Source organism: Tinamus guttatus, unplaced genomic scaffold, assembly GCF_059628265.1.
Source record: "Tinamus guttatus ecotype Peru unplaced genomic scaffold, ASM5962826v1 Tinamus_guttatus_pri_ptg000154l, whole genome shotgun sequence".
In the NCBI taxonomy this organism is placed as follows: Eukaryota; Metazoa; Chordata; class Aves; order Tinamiformes; family Tinamidae; genus Tinamus; species Tinamus guttatus.
Genome location: NW_028288688.1, coordinates 752,197 through 767,846, shown reverse-complemented (window position 1 = coordinate 767,846; position 15,650 = coordinate 752,197). Strand labels below are relative to the sequence as shown.

Here is a 15,650-nt window from a genome sequence, read left to right as displayed (position 1 = left end):
TTGCGCAGAGGGCTGTTAATTTGATTTACTGATGCCGGCAGACCCTGAAAGGGTTCCAGTTCATGTTTTGGGTATGGTCGACCCTCCAATTTTCTTGTGTGAAATACCTTCCTACCTCTCCCTCATTGTTCTGATAGAGGCTCAGGGTCTGACCATGCCATCTCTCGTCCATAACTCACCATGTCATGTAACAGCTCTGCCCAAGTAGGGACGTGTGCAGGGGGGGCGTGAAGGTTCTGATCATTATGCTGTTGGGCCCGAATGACCCTTCCTTTAAATTTTGCATATATATCTTTGCTGTGTCAGGCAGACCCTTAATAAGGGGCCTCAGATGGACTGGGTCTACCGGAGCCATTAACGGAACATCAAAGCGTCCTCAGTCATACATTGCCTGAATACAAGCAGCTTTCTGCATTGCTTCTGATAAGCCAGACAGTCCCCTAACTTTGATTATTAGTGGCTCGCCTCTTTCTCTGGGGTCTATTCCCTCTGCCCAGTAAGCAACTCGAGCAGTAATAGATCAATTATCATCTGGGAACCCCTCATCTAGAAACACTCCTGGTCCCCAGAAGCCTAAAGATTCTTCTCTGTCTAACAATATTCTGTCGCCACCTGAAAGGGAAACTCTCCACAAGTATTCGGTTTCGGTTTCCCCAGGCTTTCTTGAAAATTTAGTCTGCAGTTCTCCTAATTGTGAACCTGAATAAGGAGTAGTCTGAACTGTGGTGCGGGGATTCCGACCTCGGGGTCCTTCAGATGTTTCCGTCTTTAGCAGCGGCCGAACAGCCACTAATTCTGAGGATTCTTCTTGTATCTCTTTATCTGGATCTCCCCATATGTCCCCGTCCCAGTCCTCAGGCTCAGCGTTAGTAATTAACTTCCTGATTTTCCGCATATTAGGAGGTCGGGGTGCCTGCATCAGCATTGTTTCAATTCGCTGCTCCAGTAACTGGGTACGTCTCTTTTCCTTCTCTAATTCATACTGCAAGTGTTGAATTTCTGAATTCTTACTTTGATAATCTAATTTCAATTTCTCGAATATTTTATAGTCCTTCTGCGCCTGAATTAAGCAACCGCCCAGAATGGCACAAATAACACCCTTGCCTTTGCTGTCCTTAAACTTAGCATGGCATTCCTCCATTCTTTGCAAAACCTTTTCAGGATCTGACCAATTATCTCTGGCCCAATCTTCCCCACCTTCTGAGGGACCACATTTCTGTCTCCGTAGGAATTCCTTTATCGACATCCTGCCGACTACGCGAATTTTGTGAAAATGTTGCAGTTTGAAAGCCGTAGTGGTAGTGGTGGTGGAGGGGGGGAAGGAGATATCAAATCAATATCGGATTCACAAACAGTCTGTGGACTGTAGGTCCGATCGCCTTCCTAGGAGCGAATCGAGTTCCCAAATAGTGTGATCAACTATTGTAGGGATTAAATAGTTAATGTAGAGTGTACTAATAAGCTAGTCAATACTTAGTCTCAAAGTGCAAGGACTCTTGATAATTGGCAAGACAGGTGGCTCTGCATGGAGGGGTTACCTATCTGCAAGGACTCCTGATATATGGCAAGTCAGGATGATCTGCATGAAGGGGGTGCTTATCCAGAGGTCCCAGTCAGCAATAAAATATAGATAACATTGACATGAAAGCAGAACAGGAAAAAGGGAGGGGTGACATTTTTGGGGTAAGAACGGTATAAAAGAGGGACGACCGAAGCGGTCGGGGTCCGTGGTGTGACCCCTGCGTGGGAAAGCCCGGACCCCAGCTAGCTGGTAATACTTATTATCTTTCTCCTATTATTAAAAAGCACAATATATCGATGGTGTTTGCCTCTTTCTCCGTTGATTCAAAAACCGGACCCAACATTTGGGGGCTCGTCTGGGAGTCGAATACGAGAAAGAAGAAAAAAAATAGAGAAAGACAATAAGCCAAGGGAGGCCTCAGGGGGTGAGAGTGAGCCGACAGAAATCCAGGTGGACGCACCGAAGGATAGTCGGCTGGAGTCCGAGGGAGACGTCCCTCGGACTCCCAGGAAAAGGAAGGGTGGTTGGTTGGGTATACCGTTTCTCCTTGACGAAGGGAGACCGGTCTGGGAAGGGCGAATTCTGTTAATAATCGCCCTTACTGGTTTACTGGCAGTTGTATTAATTTTGGTTTTAAGCAACGAGCTTGATACAATGGGACAAGGGAAATCCACCCATTTGTCATTTATGTTAAATCATTTTGGATATGTTAAGCATCGGGCACATGATTTATCTGTAGAAGTGTATAAAAACCGATGGGAGATATTTTGTAAAAGTGAGTGGCCAAGTTTTGATGTAGGCTGGCCGAGAGAGGGAAGTTTAGATTTAGAATTGGCAAGGAAAGTAAAAGAGGTAATAATGAGACCTGGGTCGGAAGGACAGCCAGATCAATTTCCATATATAATCACCTGGGAGGATTTGGTTTTACATCCACCCCCATGGCTGAAACCTTTTGTGGGGGTGAATGGAAAGAACAAAAAGGTTGATATTTACTTAATGAAAAAGAAAGAGAAAAAGGCGGTATTATCAGATTCGACTTTATATCCAGAAATATTGGATGAAGAAAGCGGGCATAATCCCCCCCCTTACGCACCTCCGCCTGAGGCACGAAGGGAGGTGAGTAGTAGTGATCACAGGAGGGAGGGAGGGGAAGACAGGGGCCCAGCGTTTGGGACTCGATCTCACCAAAGGGGAGACGAGGGAGGTGTGTCAAGCACCTCTCAAGCTTTCCCAGTTAGAGCAATTGGAACAACAGGGCCTCAGGGACAGCCTACGTATCAATACTGGCCATTCTCTTCTAGTGACTTGTATAATTGAAAAAGTCAAAACCCCTCTTTTTCCGAGAAGCCGGGAGTGTTGATTGATTTATTAGAATCCATCTTGTTTACACATAACCCTACCTGGGATGACTGTCAGGAGCTTTTAAAAGTGTTGTTTACGACCGAAGAGCGTGAGAGGATCCTGACCGAGGCACGAAAGTTGGTGCCGGGAGAGGACGGGAGACCCACCGGGCAGCAGAACCTTATCGATGAAGGATTCCCATTGGTAAGACCACCGTGGGATTTTGAACAACCTGAAGGTAGGGAGCGTCTCCGAACATACCGGCAAACGTTGATGGCAGGGTTGCGGGCGGCGGCGCGTAAACCTACTAACTTAGCAAAAGTAAATGCTGTCAGGCAGGAAGCCGAGGAAAACCCTGCCGCTTTCTTAGAGAGAATATTAGAGGCGTTTAGACAATTCACTCCTTTAGATCCTATGAAGGAAGAGAATCGGGCAGCTGTCATCTTGGCATTTGTAAATCAAGCTGCACCAGATATAAGAAGGAAATTGCAAAAGATTGATAGGTTGGGGGAGCAAACTTTACAGGATCTTTTAAAAGTAGCAGAAAAGGTGTATAACAACAGGGAGACTCCAGAAGAAAAACAGGAAAGAATGAGAAGGGAAGATCGGGAATACCAGGCAAAAGAAAATCGGAGAAATCAAAGGGAAATGTCTAGGAGATTTTTTGAAGCAGGAGAAAAGTCAGGGAGGCAAAGAAGGGGACCGTCACCCCCCAGAGGAGTTGAGGTACGGTTAGGAAAGGATCAATGTGCAATTTGCAAAAAGAAAGGACATTGGAAAAATGAGTGTCCGGAAAAAGGAGAAAGGGGGCCACCTAGAGTACTGGTGGCAAATGAAGATAGCGACTGAAGGGGCCGGGACTCGGAACCCTTCCCCGAGTCTTAGATAGAATTAGAAATGGAAGGGAAATGTGTAAAATTTCTGGTAGACACAGGGACTGAATATTCGGTGATAAATGAAGCAGTGGGGAAGCTATCGACAAAGAAAACTCGAGTACAAGAGGTAAATGGGAGTAAGGTGTATCGGTGGACATCAGAAAGGAAAGTAGATGTAGCTAATAGACAGATCATGCACTCTTTCTTGTATATACCGGAGAGTCCGGTACCCTTAATGGGCCGGGATCTCTTAACTAAATTAGGGGTAAGGATATATTTTGAGGACGATGGAATAAAAATCAATGACCGAGAAGGACGACCGATACAGGTCCTGACCGTTAGATTAGAGGACGAATATAGACTGTATAAAGAGAGGAAGGAAAAATTGGACCAGAAACTCAAAAATGGATGAGGGAAATCCCAGAAGTATGGGCAGAGAATTCGGGAGTAGGAAAAGTTAAAAGGAAAATTCCTCTGGTCGTGGAATTGAAACCAGGAGCTCACCCGATTAGGGCTAGACAGTACCCAATGACCCCTGAAGCTCGACAAGGAATAGCGAAGCATATTAAAAGGTTACTGGAAGCTGGCATTCTGCGTAAATGCAAATCTCCATGGAATACTCCTCTGCTGCCAGTAAAGAAGCCCGGAGGAGATTTCAGGCCAGTTCAAGATTTGAGAGAAGTTAACAAAAGAGTGGAGGATGTGCATCCTACGGTCCCGAATCCATATACTCTGTTAAGTACAATGCCACCGGATATGGGATGGTATACGGTTTTAGACTTAAAGGATGTATTTTTTTACCATCCCCCTGACGGAACAGAGCCAGGAAATGTTTGCTTTTGAATGGGAAGATCCCGAGAGCGGATACAAGGGTCAGTTAACTTGGACCCGATTACCACGAGGGTTCAAAAATTCACCGACTTTATTTAATAAAATACTGCAGGAAGATCTGAGTGAATTCAGGAGACAGAATCCTAGTGTGAAATTGCTTCAGTATGTGGATGATCTGCTGCTAGCGGCAAGAACGAAAGAGGAGTGCGAGGAAGGTACGAGGAAGTTGTTGCAAGAATTAAATAAACTAGGATACCGAGTAAGTGCTAAGAAAGCTCAGCTATGTAATCCGGAAGTAACATATCTGGGATATAAGATACGAGATGGTAGGAGATGGCTAACTGATGCCATGAAAGAGACTGTTCTTCGGATTCAGGAACCCAAATCTCCAAGAGAGGTTCGAGGATTCTTGGGGACGGTGGGATACTGCCGTTTGTGGATACCTGGGTTTGCAGAAAAAGCGAAACCTCTGTATGAGGCGAGTCGAGAGAAACCGGACTGGCAGTGGACAGAAGCTATGAGAAAATCTTTTGAGGAACTGAGATTAACCCTGCTAGAGGCCCCTGCACTTGCACTCCCGGACCCAGCCAAGGATTTTCACTTATATGTGAGCGAAAAAGCGGGAGTTGCCAAGGGAGTGTTAACGCAGAATCAAGGCCCTTGGAAAAGGATAGTGGCGTACGTATCCAAAAAGTTAGATCCAGTTGCCGCAGGGTGGCCCTCGTGTCTTAGAATTATTGCAGCCGTGGCGTTAATGGTTAAGGACGCAGACAAACTCACGTTTGGGCAAAAGCTGTATGTAACAGCTCCTCATTACGCAGAGGCATTACTCAAACAACCGCCTGAAAGATGGATAACAAATGCTAGGCTGACTCATTATCAAGCCTTGCTTTTAAACCCAGGAAGAATTATGTATACGTCCCCAATGACATTGAATCCAGCCACTCTCCTACCTAACCCAGAGTATGAAACACCTATGCATAATTGTCAGGAGGTGTTAGCTGAAACTACGACAGTGCGGGAAGATTTGAAGGATGAGCCGATGCAAGGAGGAAAAGTGTGATTTACAGATGGAAGTAGCTTGGTCGAGCAAGGAAAAAGAAGGGCGGGAGCTGCAGTGGTAAATCAGAACGGAGAAATAGTTTGGAGCCAGCGTTTACCAGACGGCACTTCAGCTCAGAGAGCGGAACTGAAGAACAAAGTGCTGGAGAAGGATATTACGATACAGGAGGAAGAATGTTAATTCCCAAGCGGATGGGACAGAGGATGGCGCAGCAGTTACATAGTACCACACACTTGGGGGAAAGAAAAATGGGACTGTTAATAGAAAATTTTGGGTTGAGATTCCAAGATCAGAAGAAAATATTAAGAGAGATAATAGAAGGGTGTCAAGCGTGTCAGGAAATGAAGCCATCGAGGGTCAGAAAGGTGCATGAAGGTATAAGGGAAAGAGGTGGTGAACCTGGAAGGCATTGGGAAGTAGATTTTACAGAAATAAAACCAGGTAAATATGGGTATAGATATTTATTGGTATTAGTAGACACATTCTCGGGGTGGGTGGAGGCCTTCCCCACTAAGCGAGAAACAGCCCAGGTGGTAGCGGTCCCATATATGCAAACGGGACATTCTGTGGGACAAATGGGACAGTCGACGGGTTACAACAACGATTCCCTGCGTGCGGGATTACCCTTAGGAGCATATGGGGGGGATCCATCAGGACAGGTACATAAGAGTACAGATTTACTATGGAATAATGGTACCGCTAAGGCCTTGCCAGATGGAGTGTTTTTAATTTGTGGGAATAGAGCGTGGCAGGGAATACCTAAGAATGCCTATGGGGGACCGTGTTATTTAGGGCAACTGGCAATGATAGCCCTGTCTAGAGCTAAGTTGTTAACTATGAAGCAGGAACAAAGAAGGCAAAAGCGTTCCCTTGGTTTAACACCGGAATGTGATGATAATGTACAATTAATATCTGTAACTGCACGGGTCGCCTTAGCTATCTTTGTACCAGGAGCTGCAGCAGGAAATGCATTAAGGGAACTTTCGAAGTTAGCCTGTTGGAGTGAGAAGCAAGCAAATGTGACAACCGAAGTATTGGAACAACTCCTGCTCGATCAGAACAGCCTGCGACATGCACTACTACAGGATAGGGCGGCTATAGACTTCTTGCTCCTCGCGCATGGGCATGGATGTGAAGAGTTTGAAGGACTTTGTTGTTTTAAACTGCCTGATCATGGCCAATCGATTCACCAACAATTGTGCTGGCTCAAGGAACACACTCAGAAGATAACACAGGAAGAAGGACTGATGGACGGAGGGCTAGAGTCATTGTTTGGAGGGTTACCTGGGTGGATATCAGGACTGATAAAAGAAGGATTGCGCATATTTGTAATTCTGTTATTGCTGTTACTATGTATCTGTATAATATGGAAATGTGTAATGGGGGTTATGGAAAAAGCTACAAATCGAGGTAATTCTATGCATATAATGCTTATGCGACAAACTCAGAAGAATCGAGAAAGGATTCTCTGATATGAACAAAAGAAAAATGGGGGATGTAGGGATTAAATAGTTAATGTAGAGTGTACTAATAAGCTAGTCAATACTTAGTCTCAAAGTGCAAGGACTCTTGATAATTGGCAAGACAGGTGGCTCTGCATGGAGGGGTTACCTATCTGCAAGGACTCCTGATATATGGCAGGTTAGGACGTTTTGCATGAAGGGGTTGCCTATCTACAAGGACTCCTGATATATGGCAAGTCAGGATGATCTGCATGGAGGGGTTGCTTATCCAAAGGTCCCAGTCAGCAATAAAATATAGATAACATTGACATGAAAGCAGAACAGGAAAACGGGAGGGGGGACATTTTTGGGGTAAGAACGGTATAAAAGAGGGACGACCGAAGCGGTCGGGGTCCGTGGTGTGACCCCTGCGTGGGAAAGCCCGGACCCCAGCTAGCTGGTAATACTTATTATCTTTCTCCTATTATTAAAAAGCACAATATATCGATGGTGTTTGCCTCTTTCTCCGTCGATTCGAAAACCGGACCCAACACTATAAGCTCGACTCTGGCAGTATCGGATTCACGAACAGTCTGTGGACCGTAGGTCCGATCGCCTTCCTAGGAGCGAATCGAGTTCCCAAATAGTGTGATCAACTATAAGTTCGACTCTGGCAGTATCGGATTCACGAACAGTCCGTGGACCGTAGGTCCGATCGCCTCCCCCCAAACAAGTAGTCGAGTTCACAAACAGTATGATTTATTCAAATGCAACATTTACAAAGCAAGTTTCAGATGTCAGTACAGGAAATTCTCTACTAGAGCATGGGGTTTTAGCTAGCTCTGATGTACAAATGTGCAACCATCACTCACCCCAGAAGATGGGAGAGGGCTCTCAGTCTCGAGTCTCCTCAGGCAGCGTCCCGACGCAAGGGGAGGAAAGGGGGGATCAGCGCATCAACTGATCCAGAATTTATGATGGATTCTTCCCCCCTCACTCCTTAGTCTCCTCAGGCAGCGTCCCGACCTGAGGGGAGGGAAGGAGGCTCAGCCTGTCGACTGACCCAGGAGTTATGATGGTTTATTCCCTCCGAACTTTTCATTCTTAGTTCACCTTTTATACTTTTCTTTACATTCAGGTGGAGCTTGAGTGACTAGAGTCATACTTGTTATTGATTGGTGAAAAAGTTTCTCGCTTCCATTTAAAAGTACAGTCAACCGAAAATCTAGAGCGCATGCTCAGTGAGGGGTGGTCGTACCTCGGAGGCGGGTAACTTTTGGGATGGAGGTGTGGTTTTCACATTATAATGAGCAAAGTTCAAGCAAAGTTCATCATTTGCCACCTTTGCTGGCTCAGCACCGGACTTGTTATCGTATATCTCCCATTAGACAGCCACTGTGCAGCTTATCAGCAGCCCAGCAAAGGGAGTGCAACAGAGTTTGGCCACGGAGCTTTCACCCCGCTCCGTCCTCCGTTACTCCCCTTTGCAGCTGCGAGGAGGGCAGATTGCGTTGCCCAGAGAACCGTGGAGGAGCAGAGTCCGTGCATACCAACCATCCTGGAAGTGGCAACTGTGTAGCACCCCAAGCAAGCTTCTGTAATGCCAAAACTTCTGTTAGGCCCTAGTTTTCCTCTCAGTTCCTGCTTTCAAACAATTCTTCCACAAACACTTCTTCCACAGCCACTTATGCAGTCAAGGAAGCGTCATACTCATTAGTAAAGCTGTTATTTTGACCAAATCAATTGCCATTCTGTGAGTAGCCATGCACCCTCACATTTCTTAACTCCTATACAGCTTCAAATAAAACCTGTACAGTTTGCAAGCAACAATTAGAGAGGATGAACTCTGGTATGTATGCTGTTGCATATTTTAGGTATTTTCAGTGCAACATATATGAAACAGCCAGAAAGGATCTTGGTGTACAAAACACCTTTATTAGTGAATTTTCAAAGTTCTATGGCTTTGCTTTTCTGGTAACTCAGGACAAAAAAAAATGAAACCAGTCTATTGGCATATGCACAAATCTAGGAGGATGGTGTATTACATTGTCTGACGGTATTTGAAGAAAGTGCATGTTCCTTAGCCTCTAATCTCTATCTGAATGGGTGTCAATCCAGATTTCAGCATCATTATCTCTAATACATGTGCAATAGAAAGCAGGTGCGTGTACTGATATACCATAAAGCAGCAGATCTGTAGAGAAGGAAAAACATGTTTTTCAGGCAGTACCAAGACAATTATTTTTCCCCCAGATGCTTAGAGCTACAACTCTGCTCTGATGCAGCAATTTTTTAATCATTTATATGGTTGGTCTTTTACTGTGAATATACTTTTGTATATTATTGTAGTTTTGGTTAGGGGAGGAGGCAGGCGGTGCAGCAGGGACAGAAGGTTGTCAGGAACTGTTGCCTCTCTGCTGCTTTGATGCTGTGGCTCAAACTCTGAAGAAAAGGCTGTTCCTGCGCAATTGCTGGGAGTCTGTGACTTTGCAGATCACACACTTTAGGGCTGAATGTAGGAAAAATAGATATCAGTGTAATCACGGAGGTGAAAGCTAACCATACCAATGGTCAAGACTGGAGGGCTGGTGAACATAAACAAAAGGCAACTCTAGACCACTGAGACAGTACAAATCAGAAATACTTGTAGAGTGAGGTGGTAGGTGAGAACAACTTTCAGACTTGTTGTTCTGGGTTTTGGGTACATCTTTCTTAAATCAAAAATATTCCTGTTTTCTTGTAGAAAACATGGACTTAAATGAAATTCTTTGCTCCCTAAACTCAAGTTCCAGCTACTTGCTGTTGCCCAATTAGCCCTCCCTCAGTTATTAAAAGTAGATGAAAAAACACAGTTATTGAAGAAACTACAAACAAAAGTTAAAGAAGCCTATTTTATACTAAGACTAACAGTCTTTGCATTAGGGTCTAGCAATAATCTAACTTTTAATTTTCAAGTCTTGTTCTAGTTATTAAATTAACATAACAAAGAATTATAAGAACTTTTAGAAAGTTAAGTCTGAATGCAAGTGAAAGACCTTAAAAAATACACCAGCTGCTTTGTAAATAAGTATAGTGCAGCTTCATTTGAGTCTTTCCAAACTTTGTTGAGAAAAATCTTTTTCAAGAAGACCAGAAATTGTAGGTCACTGAGATTTCCTCTATGAAAGGAAATCATAAAACAAGGAAAAAAAAATGATCAAGTATCCCGAAGAGCTAATACTGTGGTGTGAAAGGCTAGCACAGAGCCATCTGCCTGGCTCAGAGCAAGTTGGAGATTTGGCTCCCTCCTTTTCATTTGGTCTGTTTGAAAACTTGTTTTCAAATGTGGATCCATTAGAAAGTCTGTGGTTCTAGTGATATCTATCCCCAAATATAATACTTCTTGCTTCTAAGTCTAGCTTGTTACATTTTGGTCTGTTTTTTTAATTAAAAAATTGGCTCTCGTAGCAAGTTTTCAGAATGACGGCCAATCATTAAAAGTCACGATGATGCAGGTCTCGATGAGGGTTTCCTGAACAGTGCAAAAACTTTCATTTAAAACAAAATAACTATCCTTAGTTAGACTGGGAGAGGCAGACACACACTGCTAAGAGTCCATCTTGAACTGTGAGAAGTCAATAAAAATAATTAAAGAACAGGATCTCTTACTACAGTTTTAATTGATTGGAGTTAATTAAACCTACCTGCAAAGTGAGGTCACAGCACCTGAAACATTAACTGTGGCAGAGTAGGGGTGGCCCTGGGACCCTCACCACTATAAGTGAGACTACAAAAGTCAGGTTTTCTTACTTAGACCTTTTCCTAGCACTGCATTAGTCCATCTGGATGTAGTCTGATCAGATTTTGCAAGATTTCTGAGGGTGAGTTTCTTTGATAGCAAATCACAATTTCTTCTGCAGTAGCTGGAAGATTTGCTTGCATTCGTTAGAAATTTCACACCACCCAAAATCTGAGCAAGATCTTTCTCTGCTATTTTTGAATACCTGCTACTCCATAAAATTCACCTCTGTTTATTCCTCCAATTACAGCATTCAAAAATAGAAAATGTGAACAGTTGTTATAAATAAAGTGCACTGGATGCACTTTTACATGCTTAACAATTGCAGGTCATGTAGAGTCATTGCAAGCTCCCAGATTGGTCAATACATTTTAATAATTCCATTGACATGGACTTCTTTCGAGAATAGGTGTCTGGTTTTATATTTTAGCTGAAAATAAACATTTGCAGCAATGCAATTAGCAGTGAATACAGTCCATGTCTGTAGCCTTTTCTCCAGACTACTTAGATTCATGGGTTGTCTGGCTACCTTTCAATCTTAGGTGACTGTTAGCATCATCGCTGAAACAAACTGTTTATTTTTATCTTGGCCTTGTAAATAATGGAGCAATAAAATTCATTCCCTTTACTGGTCAAAAAAGTAAATCAAATTAGGGATAATAAGGAAAGAAACAGAGTAGAAACCAGAGCACATCCCTATGCATTGTGTAAATCTGAGAAGTGCCTGTATCATGAATACTGAATGCAGTTTGGTTACTCAGTTTTAAGCAGGGTTGTGATAAAGCTGAAAAAAGTCAGATAAGGCAACAAGGATGATCAAAGGTGCAGATAACTTCCATTAAGAAATGACTAAGGACTCTTCAAACTGGAAAAGACGCTAATACATGCAGATGTGATAGAGATCTGTAAATTCAGGAGTAGCATAGAAAGAATGGACCACAACTGGTGGTCCACAGGAAGACATCATCTGAATCTTGTTGCAAGCATGTCCAGAACAAGCAAAAGGGGCTGTTTTTTCACAAGCTCATGTAGTCATTCTGTAGAGCTCCTTGCCACAGGATGCTATTGGTGCTGAAACTTTACTTGTGTTCAAAGGGAGACTAGGCAGGTTCATGAGAAAAAAAATTATTGAACATCACTAAATACACAGAAACTAAATTCATCACACAAAGTGCCTAAGCTGTGAATGGTTGGGAGCTGGGAGAGTGCTAAGGAGCTATAGTTTCATAACAGGAAAAAAACAAAAAAGCTATTACTTTTTACTGGTAAAATTAGAGGAATTTTCACATAAATCAAGATTCATAATGGATAATGAATCTTGGATAATGATAAATAGGAAAAAAAGTTCATTCATGTTATATTGATACAAAATAACTGCTGGGTAAAAGATTGTAATAACTGCTGAGGAAAAGATTGTGTTATGCCTTCATTTATCTATTCGATCTACAGATTTTCACAAAGCTGTCAATGGCCATTAACCATATATATATATATATATATATATATATATATATATATAGTAACTGTGTTTTCTAGGCTAAAAATTGGTGCATATAATTTACAGTAGAACATAGAACCAGCACCTGTTGAAGTGCTGGCTTGTTGCAGGGCTTGGTATCAAAAAGCTCTGTGTCCAATGAAATCAAGGCCAAAATAGCTTTTTCCAGATGAAAAACAGGCTACCTCATTGAATGTTTTGTATATGATTAACTACATAGTTATACAAATATGTAATCATAATCACAATTCATGGACTCACACAAAATAACAGTGCCCCATTAATCAAATTTTAGACACCAGGTTTTCTTCTATTTGAATTACTGTATTACTAGAACTCTAGCATGGTCAGATCAAATATGTTTTTGTAATAGTAGGATTATTGCTGTGTACATCTGTTTGTGCAGACATCATAGTCTATAAGAAAATCAGCTAATCCTCATGCTCTGCACTAGAATGGTTAAATATACATGCTAACCTTGACTGACTCCTTTGTATGCGCACAGGATCAGTTTGCATGTAATATGGAGGGGTGGGGGACTTATTAAACAGCCATTTACAATGCTTGATAGCAGCACCATAAGCACTGACTGCATAGTTTAAAGACAGAGCAAAATCAAAATTGAAAGTGAGGGAAGGGTTTGCGCAATTAGCCACGTCCTCTTTGAAATATAGCAAGGCAAAGATAAGGTATCTCAAAGTCAGTAAAAATTCATGTGGGCTTTTAAATCACAAATCTACAGCTAGTGCTACATTTGCTTTTTTAGTGAGGCCTGAGCCTCCTTGCATTTACTACAGAATCCAGACATTACAGATTACTTAAAACAGTATCAGAAATCTAGACTTTGTGGATTTTTTTCTCTGAAATTATTTATTGAGAGCTTGTGCCCTCAGCTACCCTACTATGGGAGTAAGCACATCAGATAGATAGGATCTCAGCTTCTTAAGGGTTCAATTTTTTTTTTCTGGATTTATACACTTTGTCTGGATTTTAGCCTGATGATAACAAATTGGCCATTTAAAACCATAAATAGGAGCAGCTGAATGCAAAGGCAAACCCCATATTTCCTGGAGCCACATAAGAGGAGTCTGCTTGTTGGTTAAGGGAGTAAATATGGCTATTTCTGCTCTCAAATGTTTGTCATCTTTCCCTTGTTTTCTTTTTTTGATGATGTCTGAGTCCTAAATTAGAGATTGCTAAAAGGACTTGACAAAGAGAAATGTAAATTAACAATTTATGATGAAGCTGCTTTTCAACTTCTAGAGCTGCTTCTTCCGTACTTTGAAAGTGTCAGTTGTGTAAAGGCTGCAGTTAGCAAATATGCGTAAAGTGTGTTACTTTGTCTATAATCATAATGTTCAACATGATAGAGCTCTGAAGAGATTTTCCCCTGATGTGCTCTCTCTGCTGCTTTCTTTGTGCAGCTGCAATTAGACTTTGGATTAAATAAATATAACTTTTAAAGTAAAAAACAAAGCTTAATTTAAATGGCAAGGTTACTGAGGCACTGATGTGGGAACTTGTTTGTATGGTACTACATTAATTGCTCATGAACCTCCCCCTTCTTTAAAAAAATGCCCTTTTTGTCAGAAATTCAGAAGAAGCTCTTAACCTTCTAGGAAGAATAAATAGATAACTTGGACAATTTTGTGGTAACTGCATAGTATTGTTGTATTGGAGATGGAAATTTCTATGATCTGTAGAGTCATAAAAATCTCCTGTGGGAAGCAGAGGCCAGACCTTGGGAAAGAAGATGTTTGCCTGCCTGGGTTGAGCGATAAGGAGCAGGGATGCAGCTGCTCAGCCCGGTTTACAGGCAGCCTCCTCCGAAAACCTGTTGAAGGTGGCCGCTCAACCGGGCTTGTAGCCAACATAACCGCAGACATGCTCTAAACTAGTTTTGAAAGTCAAACACCCGGAAATGAGGAAGAAGAGGAGGAAGGCAGGACCCTCGAATTGAGGGCTGGGACCCCCGACTGGTATGAGCGCCTGCACACCTGAGGGGAGAGTTGCGCAACTGAAGGCGGAGTTTGTCTGCCCCTCGGCCTGCCTCCTGGGTCATGCTGACCCTGCGTGCCAGGATGCACCGGGCATAGAGAGGACAGTGCGGAGAGAGACGGGGGGAAGGAGAAACTCCTGACTTTGAGGCCTGCGCTGTCTCCGTGGGAGCTGGTCAGCAACTTCCTCTCTCTGATCTGCCAGCTCAAGAGGATGTTCGGATCCAGATCGGCAGGTATCACCTTGTGAGTAGTTATCCATACTTTGCTTCTTTTATGTGCTTTCACCTGAATAAAGGCTCGATGTAGTCACCTCATTCTGGCGTGATTATTGCCAAATCCCGAACCCATCCGAAACATAATTGGCGACGAGGACGGGATTCAGCAATTAAACAGTGGAATTCACTAGTGGAGTGCATAGCTAGGTGAGGTCGTGCCACTGGATAGAAATCCTGTTCGTGCTATTTGTTTTTGTGGTCTTTATTGTGTGTGCGACATGCGGTAGTTCTTTTTCAGGAGAGCTGCAGGCAGCACTGGCAACTGCAGGGAGGCTGCGCCTCCGAGGGAATGCCCTGAATGGGGGCCAGAACCATGGAATACTCTGTGGAACCGATGGGAGACCTGCACCTGGGTATCTCCAGAACCATGGACCCCATGGCGGTGTTACAGTATTGGGGTTGGTTTGTAGAGACTGACCATACTAAGAACTCAGTCCGACTGGAACATGCCGGTCGGATGGGAGGTGCTCTGCTGTGTGCATATAACATTTTAGCGGGGCACCTAAAGGAGGAACAGGAGAGGAATCAGCTCCTCCAAGAGCAGTTACAGGGAGTCCAAGCTGCCCAGGTGGTGCAGAGGCAGGCTCTGCTGGAGATGAATGATCAGAGGGAGCTCCTGGAGGAGAAATGTGCTAAATTGGTGAGAGAGTATGCGATACGAGTGATAAAGAACAGGAAAGGGAGAAACTCAGGGCAGAAGGGGAGCCGGGTGCGGACTATTATCACTGACCCTGAATGGGACCTGGAAACTTGGGATGGGGATATTTGGGAATCAGACGAGGAAGCCCCCATACCGGAGGAGAAGGGCCCATCACAGGACAAACCTAAAAGGCGAGCCGTCCCGGTAATACGAAGGAAAGCTGTGCTGCCAGGGCCAGGACAAGTGGTGCGACAGGATGAACTAACCGATTTTACCCCCGAAGCTATTAAGAATCTGTTGAGCAAATATAAACAACGGCTCGGGGAGAAACCACAGTCCTGGGTGGTAAGACTAATGGAAGAAGGGGCCGATTCGGTGATAATTG

At 43.5% G+C, this 15,650-nt stretch overlaps 1 protein-coding gene across 1 annotated transcript in view; it reads left to right on the top strand.

Annotated features, from left to right (window-relative positions):
- Positions 1 to 15,650, top strand: part of LOC148595099 (uncharacterized) — a 97,151-nt gene that overhangs the window by 64,624 nt on the left and 16,877 nt on the right. Inside the window, exon 2 of the mRNA XM_088522493.1 lies at positions 6,263 to 7,042. Within this exon, the coding sequence (XP_088378619.1) occupies positions 6,263 to 7,042 (780 nt within the window). The remainder of the gene's footprint in view (positions 1 to 6,262; positions 7,043 to 15,650) is intronic.